This window comes from Triplophysa rosa, linkage group LG22 (genome assembly GCF_024868665.1).
Source record: "Triplophysa rosa linkage group LG22, Trosa_1v2, whole genome shotgun sequence".
Lineage (NCBI taxonomy): Eukaryota > Metazoa > Chordata > Actinopteri > Cypriniformes > Nemacheilidae > Triplophysa > Triplophysa rosa.
This window is the reverse complement of record NC_079911.1, coordinates 12091033-12113509: the sequence shown is the minus strand read 5'-3', so window position 1 is coordinate 12113509 and position 22477 is coordinate 12091033. Positions and strand designations below refer to the sequence as shown.

Below are 22477 nucleotides of genomic sequence, written 5' to 3'. Positions count from 1 at the left end.
GTTGAAGTTGCTATACAAACTTGCAAGGCAAATATTTTGGTCCGTTCCTCATAAATATTTGAGGAAATCTTGCATGTTTTAGAAATGCCTCAAATGGCCTTGAATGGAACTCTCACCATAGCAATTCTAATATTTGTAATGGTCTCTGTCATAACCATTCTGTTTGTTACTTATTCCCGGGAGATGTTAATTACTTATATCACAACATAACATAATTTTCACGTCAAATTCTTAAATGTAAATCAATATATTTATTCAGAATAATAAGACAGACTGTAATGCAGCTCACATGGCCGTGAATCTACAAGGTATCATTTTAATTTAATATTTACATTTTGCCATAGATCTCAACGTCAGAAATGAAATACATCTAAACGCGGTTTTAAAAAGTACGAGCAGTTTGCCCCTTCACGCGTCCCGTAGTTCAGGGTCTTTCAACTTTGCTTATCAGGTAGCAGCAGGGTTATTACAGTTTACTAAAATTCTAACTTTGAAAACGTTCCTGGGGCCCGTTTCAGAAAGGAGGTTTAGTGAAAACTCTGAGTATATTAACCCTGAAATGAGGGAAACTCTGGGTTTTCCGTTTCAGAATGTGAGGTATGTCAAACCCGAGAAAGCGGGGTAACTCAAGCCCGTTTCTAAAAGAGAGGTAACTTATTCTCAGAGTCAGTAACCATAGTAACTTACTCTTTGAACCTAACCTGGTCGGGAGCAGGTTTTCTTTGGTAAACCCAGAGTTTATTTCGATCTCCTCCCCCTTTTAAACCGCAAGTGGTGTAACTCATCCATTCATTCATTAATACAGTCATTCATGGCACACATTTTGATCACACAGACACCATCTCAGTGATTTATATGTCATATGTGCTTTTATAGAGGATTCATGAAGAGGCTGCATTAAAGCCACAATATGGAATATTTGGACCGCTAGATGGCGCACTTTCGAAACAACAACAAAAGGCGAAGCTAAATGACGTTATGTAGGAGAGCGGAATTATGGGACATGTCGTTTTCACCATCCAGAGGCGTATGGAGATCGCCCATCATGTTCACGGACGAGGTAATGAATAAATTTTATTTTAAGTCATCGTAATGAATTAGCTTGCAAGAAACATGGAATGTAACGCAAAGCTCTCTCCATTTAGAAAATGCCACGCCGATATTAATCCTTGTTTTATTTCTTCGTTTGTCCATAAGCCTGCTTGCCTCGTTTGGCCTACGTTTACACTTTTTAAGGTTTCCTTCACTCGCCAAAGTAATAGTGATCCATAATAACAGAACAACAGATGCTGCGTCCCAGATGCTGTATAACCACTTCCGCATTTGCGTGTTGCGGTAGTTTCTTCACCGGAAACTAAGGGTAGTGCGGAGCACCGGATATTAAGTCACTGATATGCGACAAATACAAGGGAGACAAGGGACGGGCCATTATTTTAAATAGGTATTTCTCTGGATTTGCACATTCTTGGGAACATTTGGGATAATGTATCTCATCCTAATCTTATATATCAACATTAAAAATAAACCAATAAATTATAAAATGAAAAGCATATACCAAAATTGCTCAAATTTACACAAAAACGAAAAATCTAAAAATAAAAGCTAATTTAAAGTATTAATAAAACTAAAATCAAAACTATAATAACTGTTTAGCAGAATGTTTTTTTTTATTTACATGGATGGATGGATTTAACGTTATCAGTGTTTGCATATTGTAGTTATTATTTACAAGAAGCGCTTATGGCCACAGCACGGGAAATAGAAATAAACTCTATATTACCTGTTTTTATTCAGAGTTGTCTGCAGAACACAACACTCTTTTCATAACACGTGTAACAACAACAGCTTATGTGGTGTTAAAAGATGATAGTTTCAGGCAGACTTCCAAAAATACCGTTACAGTAGACCAAGAGCAAAAACAATACATTACGACAGACTATGCTTTAAAAACTACGAGAATATTACTTCTGCAGATCAAGCACTAGCTGTAATGTAGACCCTACTGCATCTACCTGTCGATGGAACTGTTGTTTCCAGTGAGCGGACTTTGAGGAGCGAGCGTTAAATGGAAAACGCGGAGTGGAATATGCGGACCTTTAGCGGTGTAATAAGGGAAAGATTTTTAGCGGTGAATCCTCTCTACTCCACTTCGGCTCTCGTTCAATTTCGCTTACCAAAGTTGACCTGTGAGGACAAATGGGCAGTGGGAGACTCCCGGCCAAAACGGCAGTACAGCTGCTTTGTTTATGATTAGTGAATCACTAAGCCTAAAATAGGCTGAGTTAAGAAACTCTCTACCAGATACAATATAACGTTACATAAAGAAAATTAAGGCGTATTGTTCATAATATGTGACCCTGGATCACAAAACCAGTCTTAAGTAGCACGGGAACATTTTTAGTAAAAGACAAAACAACATTGTATGGGTCAAAATGAACGATTTTTCTTTTATGCCAAAAATCATCAAGTAAAAATCATGTTCCATGAAGATATTTTGTAAATTTCCTACCTTAAATGTATAAAAACTTTATTTTTGTGAGTGGATGGTCTGCCACAGTGCCCCTGATTAACAACTTCAACAACAATTTTCTCAATATTTAGATTTTTTTGCACTCTTAGATTCCTGAGTTTTAAACGGTTATCTCAGCCAGATATTGTCCTGTTTTAACAACTCATACATCTATATAAATATTATTTATTCAGATTATGTAAAAATCTCAATTTCGAAAAATTGACCCATAAGACTGGTTTTGTTGTCCAGGGTCACATATGGTTTCTACATTTTGGTTCCTACAGTCGGCAACCTGCACAAACCCCACCCCAGGAAAACCCCTTCGGATGTTGTCAAGCCCAAATCAGATTGTTTTAAGTTTGAACAAATACTGACACCTGCTGTCAAAAACATGTAGTGAAACCCTAATTTGAAAGTAAGCCATTCATTGCTTTTTTCCCCAAAATGTTAATAATAATAAAAATTGAATATACACTTCCTGCCACAATGGCTCAAAAATAGATAAACACATGCATATCAATACCCCAGTTAACTGGCATACCCCAGTTAGCATATACCTGATTATTGGAAAGAACATAAATGATGGGGATCAAGACAGCAAATATGGAAGACATCACACTGAAAGTGCCAAGCAATGCCATGACCCCATACGGCATCTAGCAGAACAGGTAACAGAACACCATGGAAACCATCATCACCAGCACATGTATTTCCCTCCTATGTGCAGCTGTCTAATTCATCTAAGCAACCTGTGAAACGAAAAGACATTTGAAGAGCAGTATAAAATCGAATGATGCTCTATTGCAGCTGTGCAATTTAAGATGACTCAGATAAAGCAAAGACTTCTTGACAGCAGCAAAAAAATGCTTAATTTATGGCATGCAAACAAACTCTCTCTCTCTCTCCACTTTTTACTGCTCCCTCACCATGGCAATGAGAAACCTTTCAGAAGACCATAAGAAGAGGCAAAAGCAGGCAGAAAATAAAGAGGCAGATGACATACAACCTCACATGTTTCACTAGACTAACATATGCATTTGCGTCATTTGGCCACAAGAGGGCTCTATTGTCCACTAGTTTAGCTGTGAATTAATCTGACGGTTTATGCCCAAACAAGTACACTTGAGGGAATTTACTGTCAAAAGTAAAAATACGCCTTATAGTCCTGTGGTTTATTGCCTGCTATCCGTAAATTTAAAACAACAACAACATTGTATTTGCCTCTAAACACCAAAACATTTTTTGAACTTTTTTTGGTGCGGTCATTCATTTTCTGTACAACAACATTTTTAATATGGTCACTGTCCTTCCAAAACTTCTCCAAATTCGCTGTTTATCAGGAAATGGAAAAACACTGTACTTTTTAACTCATTAAATAATGTGTTGTCAAAGTTTACAAGCATTTATTAGCCTACTTTTTATTAGCTAGATACTGTATTTACAAAACTAACAATAATGATTTATGACAAAAAATCAAAATGACAAAATATGGAGATACAAGGTTTCAGAAAAATAACAGTGATATGTTTGAACTTCTGTGTATTGTGCTCATTACTGTGCATTTACAAATTGCATTTGCATTAAAGGAGCCATGAATTAAAACCACAATTTTAACCCGAGATTTTGTTGTATAGGAGGGAATCGTATTCAAGCGAACATCCTGTAAGTGTCAGAACTAAAAACGCCTTGTTACTGAAATTACAACTGTTATTGACACCAGTCTCAGTGAACGCCAGGTCCTGTGGAATGCACATATCTAGGTTGAACACCGCCTCCACAGAAAAATATCAACGACTACTTCTCTAGCCCCGCCCACTAGTTCGCGAATGACTTAAGCCACACATAGTACACACTTCCGCATTTGTGATGATCGAAAAACTGGTAACCATAGCGACATATTTTTCGGCTAAATATTCGTTTTGTCCGTCAGTTTAAACAAAACTGCTGATATGCGCTGTGTTGTGTTTATGCTCGGAAGGCTCCATCACACGTAGCTCTCTTTTACTGTGTTGCCATGTTTGTTATTAATAAGCGCTGTTATGCTTGTCGTTTGGTCTTAGATCAAAAAGCCTCGGCACTTAGGTCTTAATAAATGATTTTAAGAATTTTTGGTCTTATAAAATATATAAACAATTTGCATTTTAAGGTTTATTTTTTCTGTGAAGATCTGGCAACTCTGTCACTTTAGCGAAGGGCTCTCGAGGGTGGCTAGCCCCGTGTCATATTCGGATTCTGATATTAGGAATGCGTGGTTTAAGTTTATTTTTAAGTACGTTCCTGCTCACGTGGGTGAAACATTGAGCATTTGTTCGCGTCATTTCACCATGGATTCATTTGTGAACAAGGCGCTGGATTATTTTTACTTATTTAATATTACTTATTGATTTTGATGTTTTCGAATGTAAAAACCACGCGAACGTCATAAGTAGACCTCAGACAACAGTATAAAACAATAAACAAGCCCAGTTCAGGACACCTGTACAAATTTTGCCATGTCAAACAATAACATCACAAAACCTCTTACACAGAGACAATGACGTCTCCAGCAAAATTATTTTATTTTAAAACAGAACTTTATATACAACACGTTTATTAAAACTATGTTCAAATGCAAAGACATTGTCTTTGGCATTGTGTATCTCCGGATATAAATAGGTTTTACTTCCCCATTCACCCATCAAACATTGAGAAGTGAACTATTTAAAATCCCTTATATGTTATTATGCTTTAAATTTAAAGATAGATTATTTAAGACACTTATGACTAAAAGAAGTAATTAACTATAATTCATCTGTAAGGAATTTCTGACAATAATATGAATGTTATGGTGTGAGTCACTGTAAAAGCAGTCCAAAATCAATGCATTAGTTCAGGTAATATAAGAATGCTCAATGTTGATGCTCAAGATTGGCATTTCTTGATGTAATCTCTTGAGCCTCTTCAATACCAGTACAAATCTTTATTGGTATCTGTGACAGGCACACCTGCAAAACACAAGGTGACCACATTACAATCGAAAATCTTGTCCATTAATTTTACTAATGCAAGTCACATTCGAAATTAGCAGAACTTCTATCCACATGCATTATACTTTACTTTCTAATTAACAAAATTAAAAGTATAGTTAACAGTGGCATATTTTAGAGAACCTGAATCAAGGCCCATTCTGCTTCCAGGTAGGCCTATGTCTTTATAGGCTGTGCCAGCATTCCACTCTGGCCTGGCATCTACTTTTGAGTAGGGAGAGATCATGATGCCTCCTGCGGGCCGATCCATTTGTAAGAGATTCAGGTAAGAGTTGGGGCTGCTCTGAGGAGCAGTGGGCTGTGGGTACAGAATTTGAGGAAGTTCAAAGGCTGTACCCTGTCTGGATGAAGAAGGCCAGAGTGATGATGATCCTGGGGGATTCATAATAACCCCCTGGGATGGAGGTGCATTGTCTACGGGTGTCAGCTGGGACAGCTTTGAGGGGTTGTAGGGGTATGCCCATGATGATTGGGGGAGATCTGTAATACGGAAATCCCTTGATTAAATGACCAACAGAAAACATCACTAAAAGGATTACATCAGACAGACAAAAAAAATTAAAGTTGAAGATGTTGTTCAGAAGATTAATAAGATAAAGCACACCAGATTTGAAGGTCCGTTTGCTGTCTTTAGCTTTAGTGCTCAAGTCTTTTGGTATGGTGGCCTTGTTCAGGGCACGGAAGAAGTGCTCATCCACGGCAGTGTTGATATCGCCTTGATAGTAAGTGAAAAGCTGAGGAGGATCTTTAGACTTCTCCTCTTCCATCATCCTAATTTAGACATTGAGTCATTTTTACTTGTATAGCACTTTGCATAATACATACAGTATTGTACATGTGAAATACATATAGATTTATAGAGCATTTCAAAAATCACATTTTAATGATGCAACACTCCACTTGACTATAGTTTTACTACAAATACAATACTACAAGTATAGCAACTGTAGTAAAACCATAGTCTGTGGTTACTGTGGTTTACCCACCATAAAAAAATATGAATAAACATTATTAATGTTCCTTAGGGGAATAAAAGCCAACGTTTTCCCTTTTCATTTTCTCAATGTATTTCATTTACTTTGGCAACATTTTTACCCTTGTTTACCAAGTAAACAAGTGATATGTGGTGGATATTTGTAGGAATACAATAAAACATTAAGTTCTATAAGAAACTTGTGATAATTTCTCAATTTGACAAAAGTTTGTAAAACTTTTAAATTGTATTGGGCTAACTCTCACATAGTTCTAAAACGCATTAGAGTATCTCGACATGACGCACTTTTAAGACGATAGCTTGTCAGCAATCTTAGAAATAATCACTTTACAAATCACATAACACGTAAAAAAAAAAAAAGAGCACCAAATCAATCACAACCTGAAAAGCTTCACTAAGAAACTGTTCGTTTAAAAATGAGCTACTGTAAAAACGACAAAGATGAAACCCACGTTTGTTGTAGCTACAGTCGCTGCGGACCCCTCGTATAAAGACTGCACTTTTGCGACATTCACAGGACATCAAATCTCCGACATGTTCCGCACGCTGCTCGGCCGAACCGAATCACAACACATCCATTATGCGAACGTGAAACTAAAACAAACCCAATGTGATAATGAGCGCGAAAGATTATGTACTTCCTTACTTGCACTCTAAAAAATGCACCTGAACAAGTTGAACAAGGTAATCTTAATCAGATAACATCACACAGACTTTTGATGGAAACTCTGCTTTCTTCATTCATATCAATTTGTCTCTTTCCCAATATGGATCATGAACGCACAAAACAATTATATGGGCACAAAATGTTTTTATTATAAAATTATTAACAGATGTTAAGACACTGAAATGCATATGCATAAATGAGGAAACCAAATTACTATGTACAGTCAAATGTTTCCATTTTCCTTCCAAATCACCAGATTTTGATATGTTGAAACACACACACATATCATGAGCGATAAGGAATCAAATGCAAAACACAGCAGACAACACATGTGTTGAGTGTTTTTAAGGGTGGGACATTTTCACTTGTTTCTACACATCCTCATCGTCACTTCCTGCTAAACTGCTGTCGGTTGATGCCATTCCTCCTTCCGTATCCCCCTTCTCTTTCTCACCCCCCTCCCGTTGTTCTCCCTTGTGTTCTTCCTTCTGCTCCTCCTGTTGGGCCTGTTCTTCTATATCTTGTGTGGTGGTGTTTTGATTTTCTGCACTATGTGTTCCTCCCTTGGAAGAGTCTGCTGCGGCATTCTCGACACCCAGGAAAGTGGACCAGCCCTTCAATCTCTCTTCTCGCTCTCGTGATGTTTCTTCAACCTGGATGACCAGAAACAAAAGTTTTTCTTGGTTGTATTAAGTCCATGTGACCTAAACACTGTATTTTCAACTGTAAGTTCTAAAGCCATACCATAGCTAAAATTTAAGGTTTACTTACATTTTTGTGTAATCTATTTGATTAAATATAACACTTGGTCACCGTTTTTTACCTGGTAGTCAGTAACACCATCCCACAGCTGTGCTGATAGCTGCCTCCCTCCAAACCAGCGTCCATTCAGGGCTGCCACACACGCATCCGCCTCTTCAGTTTCTTTAAAAGCAACGGAGGCCACTCCATCAGGGTGCCTCTGATTCCCAATGGAAAGATGTGGAGAACATAAGCAAACATGGCAAAAGAGACACTTCGATGACTGTTGAAGTAAATCTAATTGTGTAAATATAATAGTTAGAATAATTTTGGTGCACAGCCAAAAAAGAAAAAGGCAAGGATCGAAATGCATGATGGATACAGAGATGGAGATGCATTCAGACTAGGGATGAGGTGCGCTTTATTACTGCCGAAAACATTTTGGCAGTGTGTGTGGAGCATTTTAAGGTGTCAGAGAAAGACACAGCACGGGACTTGCCGCACGGAAGTAAATTTCCGAATGAAAGCGTCTTTACCGGTCGGTAACTTGTGGCTACTTCAGACGGGAGCGGGCTGTCTGACAGTAGCCCCGCCGCTCGCGACATCCTTTGACATCATACAGTGGTCGCGTGCACACAGTTCCCTGTACTAAACAACTTGTCAAAGTATGTTCTGTGCATCCCGGCCACGAGTGCACCAGAGAACAGTCAGCTTCTGTGGGCGGAGTTTGGAGGAGAGACGTGAACTGATGGTTGTCAGTCAGCATCAGTCAGAATTGCTTGCATTGGATGTTTTTTTTTCTCAAATCATTTTGCAATGTAGCCTATAATAATCCAACAGTTTTAGTTTATTCGTATTTTTAGTTTATAGGCCTAATGTGGAATGACACTTTTTAATGAACTGTTTTGTTGTAGGGGTACAGAGTAACATTCTTTTACCAGTCAGTTATAGGCCTAATTAATATAGGCTATTAAATTTTTTGTTTTAATGTATTTTGTTTTGCTCAATTTTATATTAAGTTGTATTGTATTTTATTGAAAAGCAAGACAAATTTTTAAAAGCAAATTTTGACTATTCAGTTTGTGCAATAGTGAAAAAAATAGCTTAATAAATAGAAGAAATGCAAAAACCATATTCGGTGTTCGGTATTATTCGGCCTTCGGCCAAGTGTTTCACATCGTGTTCGGCTTCGGCTTCGGCCAAGAATGTTAGATTCGGTGCATCCCTAATTCAGACTTACATCAAAAATGATGACCTTCCTCGCTCGGCCGAATTTCTCGCATTCTGTTCGGAGGTCGTCTCTGTACTCATTCAGCTCGAGAGGATCCTCCTGCATTAAGACATAAGCAAACATTATATAAAGAAACACTCCAGTTGAATTCCAACAAAACCAAACCTCAGGAATGACAAAAGTTCCCAACAGCAATGTGAAGAGAATACCAAGATGCATGAAAGTTGGTAAAAAAAATCTGGCTTATTGCCTAAAATACATGTTTTATGTAAACATGTAATTTGCCATTTTGACCAGTTCCAAATTTCTGAAAATAAATAACAAATAATAATAATTTTACTAAAACACGTACCCATAAATAATAAAAAAAAGAAAATAGTTTTTGGAGCGGTCTTTTCATTTTTTGTGCGGTTGTACAATAACTAAAATACACAACCAGTAAAAAGTACTCATAATCTTAAACCTTTCTTTCGGAAGGTTTATGCTTAAGGTGAAAGCTAATGTTTGAAAAAAACGTTTTACTTACTAATTTGTTTAAAGTATATAAAAACGGCAAAAATGTCTCTTCATTTCATAGTTTTGATGACTAAATACTTTAAAAAGGTAAAAAATTGTTGTAAAGTCTAAGCAGGAGTGTCTAACCTTTGACTGTTACTGTAAATTCTCTTTTAATATAGTTTACAAAGTTACATCAGTGATTCTTTATAAGAAGTCTTAAAGAATTACAAACATAGTTTATTAATCTTAGGCACCAGCCTTGCTCATCTAACACATTTAAAAGTCAGAGAGCCCTTGATGATCATTCAGTTGCAGATCCACACCTGCATTCCTGCTCACATCTTTACCTCGAGTTGCACCTACTTGAGGAATGCAGACGGACCTGCTGTGTACTCTGACACGCACAGACTTATCGTTGTTACACAGTAACTAAACAATGTTGTAGCTTTAAAACACTGTTACTAATTATGGGCATCCCTGTAATTAACACATCTTAAATACCAGCGGAAGGCTGAGTTTATTCTAAGCTGTAAAGATACATACCATATTTGGCTTTTGCAAGAGGTATTTTTCAAATGAAAGCATTAGGTACTTTTTGATACCCACATTTGACATTGAATGTCAGCAACTAAGTTGTTTTTCTTTACCCTAACATCATTTGCAGTGTGCTCTGTGTGTATTGGTGCGTTTTCATTCGACTCTTGCCTCAAAATCGCTTGGATGAAACATGTTTCGAATGATGACAACTTTTTCATGCCTTTTGCGAACCTCCCCGGCCTTCTCCGGCCTCCAATCCAACTGTCTGTTATCAGAATTATAACAAATAGACGTGTTATTCAGCAACTCAAGAACCTAAATATTACAAAATGTGTCAGTTTGACAAGGTTCTTACTTTTGTTGCTGCTGGAGCTTCTTGCGATAGTCTTTGTTCTTTTTCTTCTTCTTGCTGGCATCATAGTCTCCTTTGAGCTCGAATCTCGCTTCCTCCACGTGCAGTTTGTAGCCACGAATCTCTGTCTCATCCAAGAGGCGCACGGCGAGAGCCACAGACTCTATCTGCAAGAGAAAACACACAATCAATATGGGCACCACAATTTGCTATCCACAAATTACATGAATACACGCAAAAAAACTTTATAAGTGTATATGTTTACATAATATAGGTACAGTTAAAGAAAAAAATCTGTTTTATTCACTTTTGTGTTGCAAGTTCTGTGTTGCACGGTCTTAGTAAACCATTAGGATGCTTTACCTTTAGGTAGCAACAAAGTCCATCTCCTTTTTGGTTCCCCTGCTTGTCCTTATAGAGTTTGATTTTATATTCCTCTGTGATCGGATCACGCAGGATGATTCCACATTTGGACATAACCTCTACAAATTCATCAGGAGTTATGTCTGGAGGAAGACCTGGTTGAAATGCATACATGCGTGAAACAAACGTAGATTTTCATTTTGGCCACTAGATGGAGACACACCAGTATTAACAACATGATGCAAAACTATACCAGATAACAATTCATGATCAACAACACATAATATAATAGTTTACCTGTCACATAGACATTTGTGTTTTTAGCCTTTTCAACTTCAAACCAGCCTGTGGAATATAAAACATAATAATTGTTATTACTGTCAACAATTATTAACAAAACATGATTTATTGGAATATTAATTACAAATGGCTCTTCTGGGCATACCTGGATCTGCTTTTCTCTTTTCTGCTTTAGCTTTGCCCAGGTCGGAACTCTCATCTGATGTCATGGGTTCATCTGGTTTCATGGGTTCCTTTGGTTTCATGGGTTCTTCTGGTTTCTTGGGCTCTTCTGGTTTCTTGGGCTCTTCTGGTTTGTCAGGAAGAGATTCAGCAGGTGGGATGGCAGCAGCCGGATCAGGGACTCCTTCTTCATTGAACCCATAATTTGCTTGATATGCTGCAATGAAGTCATCATTTATCTACAATGAAAAAAATAAAAGGACATAAATATACACTATACTGTAAATTTCCCAAGTCAATGACACAGGTTATGAAAACATTGCGAATGAGGCAGAGGACCACTTTACCTTTGGAAACCACGCCCGCTTTTCATGGTCCCAGTCGTACACGGTTCCGTCTTCTGGATCGACATAGGTGTATGGATCATCTTTACCTTCATCTCCCTGTCCATACAGCTGCTGCAAACGAAGCTGTTCGTGAAACTCTTTATTACCGTCCGAGTCTCCGCTCATCTACAAAAACCGACACAAGACACAACAGAAAGCCCAAAACCCTGCTGTATAAATAACATGTATGGCTAAACAAGACAAGTTTTGAAGAACATATCTATTTGAAATACATAAAAGGGATCTTTTTATACTAATATTTAAAAATAAGTAAAATGGGTGAAGAGACGTTAGGGACCATATTCCTAGAGGAACCCGTGCAACGTTACTGACTTCAGTGTGCGCTATGAATGTAATGTGATCTCTATCCGCCACAGTATTTTTCAGTTAACTTATAAATACATCACGTCTGGAGAATGGATGGAACAGACTAAACTAACGGCTAAATCCAGTTTACGTTATTTATTCACCGTCTAATGTGAAGTGACCCACATTAATCCAGTTATACTTATACTGATCTGAAGGTGAATAGCTTTAATATATGGAGCGAAGTGAACTAAATGCGGAGGGTAAGGTTTGTAAAAATGAAAACAAATCCAAAAGAGATCCCACCTTTGCACTGCTGCACCACCAAGACGTCTAAATGTTGCACTTCCGAAGGCTAAGCGCGAGTCCAACGCGTTTAATCTTCCGGAATAAAACTGTCACATTCACATGTATAGTTCCGGTTTATGGTTCCACTCGTATCAGGGGAGATTTAGGTTAGTGTAGGCCTTTTTTGAAAACAAATAAGACATTTTCACACAAAGAAAGGATAGACCTTTAATATTTTTATTTACTATAAAGGGTTTATTTATATTTGTATTATATAAACATACAGTAATGTGATTTATTTAGTACATTTTGATATAATATTCCCATAATATGATTCATCAGGTGCATACTTAGTACAGTGACCATCAATCAAGTCTGAGTATTTACATAATGTTTTGCTAAAACAACATAGTTTGTTTAGATATTTCCGTTATATGATGCAACATTTGGCTTATTTGTTACTATACTTTCTTGTGAAGATCTTCTATAACATGGTATTCATTTCTCTTTAAAAATCCAGGTAACATTTTAAAACTGAAAGTTATCTAAATAGAGTAGTAGATAACACACAATCACCATTATTTATTATAAATGTCTATGTCTGAGCCATCCTTTGTCAGCCTTGGGAAAAAATCATGTCCACTTCCTGTGGCTAGAGGCAACAGTCCTGTCCTGGCCCTTGGTATTACCAAACTGTTGTCATATACAACATCTATCATAGGTAAAAGTAAACACAAAAATATTTCAATTATGCCAATATTTATAGCTCTTAAATATATTGTATTGATGTATCATAGTTTTTTACCCATGTTGGGTCCTGTGATAGACGCTTGATGTTGGCTGTATTCTGAGGAAACCGATGAGCTCTGGGTTGAATTAGACTTGATGGATCTCACAGATGCAATAAAAGGGAGCTTATTTGGTGGATTGGGTTTAGGCTTGGTAACCTCCATTGCTGTTTGAGTCCATTCTGAAAACAATCAGAAAAGTTAGTGCTTGTGTATTGCAACATTGTTAAGATTGTGTGCCTTACCAGAGTAGTCTTGCAGCTTGAAAACCCCACAGCATAAATGCACTCTCCATTGCTTACGTACATTTTCCTTCATGAGGCAGTGGAACAAAAAAATAAAGAATCCTGAAATAAATTACAATATTTATTGTTATCAGGAAGGATAATAAAACTCTTCCTAAATTTATTGTTTGTGCTTCTTCCTACCTTGAAGGCTATTGAGTATGGAGAACAGGTAGAGAAGAAACACTTTGACAGGACCCCAGGCAAGAAAAGCCAGAGCCCAGGTGAGACCCAGCAGAAAGGTAAGGCTTACGACTGCACGCAGGTCTTTCGAGAGACCACTGCGAGTGCCAGCGGGCTGATTGATCTGCATGTTTCGTATCTGGACCAGAACCACTAAGAAGATAGAGCTGTTGCATAGGAGTATGAGGGCTATGTAGCTCACCACCGACACGTAAAACACAATGTCATTTTGCACCCAGCAACTAGGAAAGATAGACACAGTTAATAATATTTTAAAGGCACCACCGAGTTTCCAAAAATCCGCAAACATGTAAATGTTGAACATCACTAACAACATATCCGAATCATCCAATGTCATTTTGGAATCACTGGAAGTGATCATTCCATATGCATCTCTCTTCACTGCCAGTACCAAGCCACATATTATTAGTGGAATACCTGTGGAAGGAGTAAATGGATAGTAAATGAATTGGATATAAATCTCTATAAAAATAAAGAGATACGTTTCTAAATATTTGAATAGGCTCGTTAAATGTCTTACCCCATCCAAGCAGGCAGAATTTCAAGATGTATGAGGGCACATACACATTAAAAACTTTGACCAAAGCCAAGTACATATTTACAGCTCCCAGGCCCATCCATGTAAAGGATGACAATAAGAAATAGTGTAAAGTCATTGCCACAGCAATGCAGAGGCCATAGATCCCAAAAGATGAGATCCAGGAGTTCAGCAGGAATATCAGGTTGAGTCCCAGTAAAGCGAGACATAGGTTTAACAGAATTTTGGATGGGTAGTCTCTTCTCAGTTTCCTGTTTTAAAATACAATGCATTGAAGTTACTTGCTTCTTATGATGATAATAGCATCATTATATATAAGATATTATAGCACCAGAGCTCTTACTCTAAGAGAGTGTATGTTAGCACTGTGATCCCCAGAAAACAAGAAGACACACCACAGCCCATGTAAGTAATGAGAGTGAGGATCTTCTCATTCTTCTCATCAATGGGAGTTCTGGACACATCCTTAATTTCAGATAAATATTAATAGTTAACAGACAAATTCGAGAACATTTACTTTTATGGTCTTGGCAGATGATTTCTTGTATACAATATGGTTCAAAAGTTTTGAAACACTTGACTAAAATGTGTATGTTAGAAAATAATTTTGTAGACTAAAATATAATTGTGCCAACATACTTTAGTTTGTTTCATTAGAAAACTAAAATTGTATTTTTTAAAAAAATAGATAACTACAGTGGGACCAAATAATGAAGAACAACAGTCAATAAGAGCCCATAAAAAATGAAAATGCTGTTTAAAAAGGAGTGAGACCTCAAGAATGATAAAATGACAGGAGTATGATTTTGCTAAATATATAAAATAGATATTACATATCAATAAGAAATAAGTTACTGCTTCAAAACTTTTGAACGGTATAGTGTATAATGCACTATACAATTTTATCATTTATTAATATTAGTATTAATATTATTATTATTTATTAATCAGAATAATTTATTAATAATTTATTAAATACTTTATTAATACATGATTACCCATATTAAACGAATAGTTCACCCAAAATTTTGGTGAACTATTTCTTTAATATATTTATATAATATTTTGCTTTAACAAATTTAATGTTATCTACTCAGAATTCCAAATTAAGCTCAGAATACCTATAACTGGGTTATCAAATACAATCCCAACATACCAGCAGAACTCCAAAATGAGTCAGGTGGTCACACAGGCAGGTTGTGTAATCTTTGCTGACATTATACGTCCAGCATCTGTTTGGATTCCATCCACCATATCCACCTAAAACAGGACATCTTTATAAGAGACAGCACCCAATGTGGAACAAGGAACAAATAATATTCGTAGTGAATATTTTCAAGTGACATACCATTCTTATTGAAATCCCAGTACACACACTGCACATCCTGGTCATGCTGTCAAAATCAAAGACAGTTGGAATATTTCTGCCAGTGTTTAAATCATAGGCATCTAACAGCTCCACTTACTGTCTTGGCCTTTAAATGGTGCAGAGTAACAACAACATACTCCTTTAAGTTTTGGATGGTGCCCGTAGCATTCGTTACACTTGCAGACACCACATAAGTGTTCAGTTGTTGTCCTTCTGCGTCACCCTGAGACAAATTCACACAGGTAGTGTGACAAAATAATGCGTCACACCAACAACCAGCACAAATAAGATCTTTCACGGCGTGATGGAGTTACCTTAGTCTGAAAGAGAGTTGGAACGGCATAAAACTGAAACTGAATGCGAGGGCTGGTGTGATTTAGGATGGGAAAGCTTTCTTGTATTACAGAGGGCAGCGAGATGAAGGCCACTGTACCATCAAAAGGGTCCTGGTTGATATAAACCTGCAGGAGAAGTGACAGTTTCATGATTACTCTGTGACCTTTAAGTTGTGTTGACACGTATTCAATTTTTTTCACACCTCTGCAGATAATGAACGTTTACTTCTGTGCACATGAACTTGGATTGAATGGTATTGAAGTCTTTAAATAATATTAATAATAACAATAATACAAAACCATAACAAACATGACAAACAAACAAATAATCATAATACTGTTATTTAATAATAATAATAAAGTAAAAACAATAATCATAATAATTTATTATATTATCAACAAGAATAGTAAACAGATAAATAATCATAAAATTATTATTATTAATAGTACTTCTACTACTACTACTACCACCACTACTACTACTAATTATTAGGGCTGTCACGATTATGAAATTTGGCTGACGATTAATTGTCTAATAAATCATTGCGATTATGACGATTAATTGTCTGTTTTAGAGCTTTGACTTTTAACTCTCATACATTTTTTATTCAGTTTTGAAACGACCATATTGTTCTGAATATAAAGACTATGCTCTTTTTCTTGGAAATACATAGGAAAAAATTGGGTCATCATATATTTAAGGTTTAGGCTTTTTTTTAGGCGATGAGACGATTATTGAATAATCGTGACAGCCCTACTAATTATTATTATTATTATTATTATTATTTGCAAACCCCATCCCCAGTTTCAGACTGTATTAATTTATATTAGGTTAGCATAGAGAGTGAAGTGTATGTGATTTTATGAGAATAAGTATGTACACATGCATGCACAGTTCACCTGTTCTCACCTGAGTGTAACTGCCTTTGTTAGTAGATGAAACTCCGAATGTGAGGTTGTGGAAATTTGTTGGGTCAATATTGACCACTGATATTGCCAATCCAGGAGCTACTAAACTGCTGGACTGACCGGTGAAGCCGGACATCTGGTCTCCAACTGCCTCTGTGATGTTCAGAATACTTTGTACACACAGGTAAAGATTTGTTTACAGGTATAAAATCTCATAAAACCTTCTCATATAACAGCAGAACCAATATGTGTAACATATGTCAATGCTAAATCAGTTTAGCATTGACTGGCAATTTGTGATGAAACAAATCAAATAAATGTCACATGTACAGTAGCTCATAAATGTTTTTGTGTAATGCACACCTGTTGGTGAAAGGAAGCAGGTTGCTTTCAGACTCCAGTATGTCAGATGTGATGTTTATAATGACCTCTCCCAGCTGCTGAGTGATGACACTGACATTAATCACATCAGACAGTTTTTTCAGCACGGTTTCGATCTCAAACTCATTCAGAACTGTGTTCTCGTGCAGTATGTCTTCGATCATAATGAGAATATCTTCCGCGTTGTCTATATAGGGGATGAATGTGGTATGTTTAAAAATGTCACATAATAATACACTGGCTACATGCAGTACATGCATATACTGTATATAAAGTACTGAGTAGTTTACCTGCAGTAACTGTAATGTCTTCTAGGTCTGACATACTGTTGACCACCACATGACACTGCATCAAGTCTGGAGATCTCCAAAGAGCTTTGTTGGAAACCCCATCCAGCATGCTGTTTGGACAGAAGGCGAGTCAGGTACAATCAATAAACCAATCAAACCGTGAATTATTTATATTGATTTTCCCAATAATTATTGCACATAGTTCTGTATTGCTTTAAGATATATAAAGATACACGGTTATTTTAAACTCTCTTTATGGTTAGAGTTCACGTTTAACACCTGTATATACCTTGTAGGGTTGTATAAAACACAAAAGAATTTGTACACGGTGAAAGCACACATACTGTAGATCAACCCCTGCAATGAAATTGATCCTACAAACAGTAGCATAAATTATGGTGTTATCTGGACCATACAAATGGTTGACTGGTTTAAAGCAGCTCTTCAAATAAAAAGTTAGATGGCTTCCTCTTTTTGAATGAAATGATTGGGGCAATATCTCTGATGGTGGAGTGTTAAAATATGATTTTCTGTTTTCAATGTCTAATTATCCCGAAAAGGCACCTGTGATGTGGAAAGGCTATGCAATTCTCAATGCAATTTGAAAATTCATTTATTCGCCCTCATGCCATTCCAAACCTGTATTTTTTTGTAGAAGAGAAAAGAAGATATTTCGAAGATCATTGATAACCAAACAACACTGGACGTTTGTGTTTCACGGAGGATAGAGTCACATAGAGGTATTAACTGACATGAGGGTGAATAAATAATGACAGAATTCCTTTATGATTAAAAGTGCAGTAGCAACACTCCTACTGGCACCAAACCGAATTGCAACCTGCTGGTTGGAGAATCCCGACTGAGCCAATGTTGTAAGATTAAGATGAGATTGCAAACGGCATAACACTTTTCATTCATATTTTGCTGTTTTATTGCCGCTTTTAAACTATTCCTTTTTGTATTAGTTTGGGATTTCAAATTGTATAATATTTACAAATCAGACAGGTATGGGTATTTATCATAAATTCTGTTTCAGTTCAAGTCTCATATCGCTGCTGTCCTTCTGAATCATCGGATGTCCAAATTCATTCCATTTTTAGGAAATAGAAAAAAACATTTTTTAAATAGTGTGTCAAAGTTGACAAATGTTGAATACTTTTTATTGGTTAGATATTTGCAAACCCAAGTGACAAACATAAAGGGTGACTAATAAGGATGATTTATGGCAAAAAAGGGAGAGCAGGGATATGTTGCCCTTACCATTTTCTGTTAGCCTTCTTTCCAGGGTTTCCCCTGCATGAATGTTCATCCGTGCGCTCAGCTGCAGTTTCCAGCCAGTTAAAAAGCCCCTGTCTGGTGTGATGTCTGTGTCTAGGACAAGACCCTGGATCTAAAGATGAAGAGTCATTTTCATAGAACTCAGTTGCTATTAAAATTACAGTCCTATGACATATATGGAGACATTTTTGATGTAAACAACAACCAGCCTTTTGGTCTAAAATATAACATGTGCATACCAATATGAAAGATTAAAATGTCCTCTGGTCGAGCATCCAGACTTATTGCTCCGCTGGTGTAAGGTTGGTCTAAAAGCTTACAAATCTGCTCTTCTGTCTCCTTGATATTCAAGGAGGTTGTTACCTTAGTTTGAAAGATGCAGCTGTGACTGAGAACGAGCAGAGATCAAGACCTCAGACAACCACAATAAAAACACTTTGACCATTGTGTTATTTGTCTTTTATTAAAGATCTCACCTGGTTACTGAGAACAGGAAACGCTGCAAGACAAATTGTGAAAGATTCTCACAAGAGATTGCAAAAGAGGGAGTAAATGAAATACTTGTGTTTGTGATTTTACTCTCAGAAACCATATTTAATGGAAGCACGTACCTCTTCCACTACTTTGGATGGTTTTGTATATTTTTCCACACTGAAAGCACATATGAAAAATGCAAGTTTGAATATTTGGTTTCGTCTCTTTGTTATTAAAACATTGACTAACCTTTTTGGTTGTTCATGTGTCACGGTGGACAAGAGTTTAAAGTTCAGCACAGACATATCTTCACTAGAGAAACTTTTGTTAAGCTGTGGAGAAAAGAAAAAGACAAAAATTGCATCCAGTTTGACGTTTTGAATATTTTAATGCATTGTTTTTGAGATCTTACCCAGGATTGAATGATGTTTTCAGGATTATAGTCTAAGCCATTGATAGTCACAGTGAGGTCAACTCTGAAAAAAATGTCTGAGGGCAGAAACATATTTTTTATATTAAATATGTGTTAAAATACACAGTTTCTTAAGAATGAATGAATTTTACATTGAGATGTTTAACCTGATTTTGCTCCATCCGTTGAAATGATTAAAGGGCATGTGGTTACTGTTAATATTTGACTGGTTGTGGAAGATAAAACAGTGGATTCTGCAATTGTGGAGGAACTTTCGGCAAAAGTTGTTTCTGTAAATGGTACAGTGGTGACTGTGGAAAAGAAGTTAAGATACATTCAGAAAATGTAATATTTTTCTATGTATCACACATTATATTAGAGACAATTATGGATGCACATACTGTATGAACTTGACATTGTTGGTATTGAGGATACAATTGTTTCCTCAGTTGTCGTAGGAGATGCTGTTAGGGTTGTTTTTATAGATGGTGTGGAGGTCAAAACTGTTGAAAGGAAAAAACAATACTTTCAGAGAACTCAAAATATGATTATAAATTTCCCCATATGGTGTCAAGCTACAGATAGATTTGAAAGCACATGGCTCTGGTACAGTACAGACTTGTAGTCGAGGCTTCTTTGCTTGTGGAATAACTTTCTGTTACAGTTGTTCTCATCATGGGGCTTGTGGCTGTTGTTTTTTCAGTAGTAACACTATCTGTTGTAGACGTTGCCTGAAAGGTTGTGGTTGGCCCAGTGACTGCTGATGATGGGTCTGGCCAGAGATCCTCTAAAAATATTCGATTATAGAGTTAGAGTATGATTTAAAACATCTCTAAATGAAAAAAAAAGATACACACTGTATAGTGTCCCTTGCTCATCTGGTAGATCATTGACAGTTAATGCCAAATGATCCGAAATCGGCAAATCAGTGTATTTTTCCCTTCTATCCACATTTCTTCTATAGTTGATTTACCAAGAGGGTATATGAAGATGAAGTCAGGGTTTGTGATAAGATCGCAGTATGTATTACTGTAACCCTTCTCCAAGCTGCCCGACACTTCATCCTGCACTTTTCCAACATCAGCTTTGGGATACACATTTAGATTAGCCTTACAAACAAACCTATAAAGATACATGAAGATGACATTAGCAGTCTTCTGTCTATTAAATTTGCAGGTGCTTATTGCAAAATGTATTATCAAGCTATATTAATGCATGTGGCTGGTAAATACCACAACCCATGCTGCATGAAAGGTAGGCAATTAGAAAAAAATGCACAATGCAGATTAATTAGTAATGTAGAGTAAGAAGAGATTCTCACTGGCTGATTCCGGGATGGGTGGACCACAAATGTTTTGTGCCCTGCTGAATGAAAAACAATGATCATGTTAGTGTTCTGAATGTATGTGTTTTGTAAAACTTGCATTGAAATCATAGGTCTGATATACCTCTGCAGTTCTACTGGAGCGCTTGTTAGAGCTGTTGGTACAGAGAACATGAGAAAAAAACTTGATTCTTGCCAGAAAACATCTGCGTGCATTTAGAAACAAATACATTTTGGGTAACACTTTACAGTAAGGTTGTATTTGTTAACATTAGTTAATGCATTAGCTAACATAAACTAACAATGAACATTACTTCTACAACATTTATTAATCTTCATAGTAATTTCAGGGTTTACTAATACATTTTTAAAATCAAACGTTACATAGTTACATTAACAAGGATTAATAAATGCTGGAAAAACGACATTGCTCATTGTTGGTTCATGTTAATGCATTTACTAATGTTAACAAATACAACCTTATTATATAAAGTGCACCAAATTTTGTTCTAGGACCACAAAACAAGATCCATCTTACCTTAACGGAGACACTAAAACTTTATGCAGATTTATGTGCGATGGCAAAACATCTCTCAGCTTGGAGAAGAGAAAACATTTATTTGTAATTTGTCTTGGTAACAGCAATAAAAATGGACATATCACATACTGTAGCTCACCCATTGATGTGCAATATCCCGAGCATCATAAATGTTCGTTTTGTTTCCATCTTTGCGAAGAATGATAATTGCAACTTCAACCTCATAAAAAGTCCAATCTGGAACATGAGGAAATTGTATTGAATAAAAAAGTGAATAAAGAAAAGAGAAAACATACCTATAAATTCTCCAATGAAATGATTTAATTGAGCAAGTTCATTACTAAGAAAACCGCTATTGTACTGTACGTTAATTGTACAGTATGTGTTTTTTTTTTGTTGTACAGTAAAATTACAAAATGTGCCTATAGGATACATTTCGATAAACCACTCCATTTGGTTTTGCTCAAATAAACAGGACCACCATAATTTAAAGTGAAATATGTTTGTTCTGATTTAATGTTATGGTAAAACTATATAAAGGCAATTATAAATGCGACTATAGGAGCAATTTTATTTCATTTTAATCACTTTTGACAATTTCTGTTTTACTCTGCTTTCAAGGGGATAGTTCACCCAAAACCTCTTGTCATTTCAAACTTATATGAATTTCTTACGAATTGAATGACATCGATATGAATTTTCTTTTGAAGAATGTTGGTAACCGAACAACGGCGGTACCTATTGACTTGCATTGGTTTTGTGTCCGTACAAAAGAGTGAATGGGTACCAGTAATGTTCAGTTACCAACATTCTTCAAAACATCTGCTTTTGTGTTCTGCGGAAGAAAAATAATCTCTTCAAAGGAATGGTTTGAAATGACAAGAGGGTGAGTAAATGATGACAGAAATTCCTTTTTGGGTAAACAGTCCCTTTAATACATGAATGTTATCTTGTTGACAAATGCTACAAGTTATTCAATAGCGTGAATAA

The 22477-nt window shown here is 36.4% G+C and overlaps 3 protein-coding genes across 3 annotated transcripts; all 3 read right to left on the bottom strand.

Annotated features, from left to right (window-relative positions):
- Nucleotides 1-5027: 5027 nt before the first annotated feature.
- Nucleotides 5028-7182, bottom strand: si:ch73-52f15.5 (uncharacterized protein LOC100150557 homolog). Its single transcript, XM_057321486.1, has 4 exons — nt 6985-7182; nt 6143-6309; nt 5662-6018; nt 5028-5496 (listed from the first exon to the last, which is right to left on the bottom strand). The coding sequence occupies exons 2-4, from the start codon at nt 6306-6308 to the stop codon at nt 5453-5455; spliced, it is 567 nt and encodes a 188-aa protein (XP_057177469.1). The 5' UTR covers nt 6309; nt 6985-7182; the 3' UTR covers nt 5028-5452.
- Nucleotides 7183-7333: 151 nt separating this feature from the next.
- Nucleotides 7334-12454, bottom strand: htatsf1 (HIV-1 Tat specific factor 1). Its single transcript, XM_057321193.1, has 10 exons — nt 12382-12454; nt 11731-11895; nt 11367-11622; nt 11219-11266; nt 10922-11076; nt 10562-10725; nt 10375-10471; nt 9181-9270; nt 8023-8160; nt 7334-7852 (listed from the first exon to the last, which is right to left on the bottom strand). Exons 2-10 carry the CDS (start codon nt 11893-11895, stop codon nt 7571-7573), a joined length of 1395 nt encoding a protein of 464 aa, XP_057177176.1. The 5' UTR covers nt 12382-12454; the 3' UTR covers nt 7334-7570.
- Nucleotides 12455-12701: 247 nt separating this feature from the next.
- LOC130545698 (adhesion G-protein coupled receptor G6) lies at nt 12702-13817 on the bottom strand. The gene is made up of 4 exons (XM_057320390.1): nt 13580-13817; nt 13397-13498; nt 13169-13333; nt 12702-13075 (listed from the first exon to the last, which is right to left on the bottom strand). Exons 1-4 carry the CDS (start codon nt 13746-13748, stop codon nt 12942-12944), a joined length of 570 nt encoding a protein of 189 aa, XP_057176373.1. The 5' UTR covers nt 13749-13817; the 3' UTR covers nt 12702-12941.
- Nucleotides 13818-22477: the final 8660 nt, after the last annotated feature.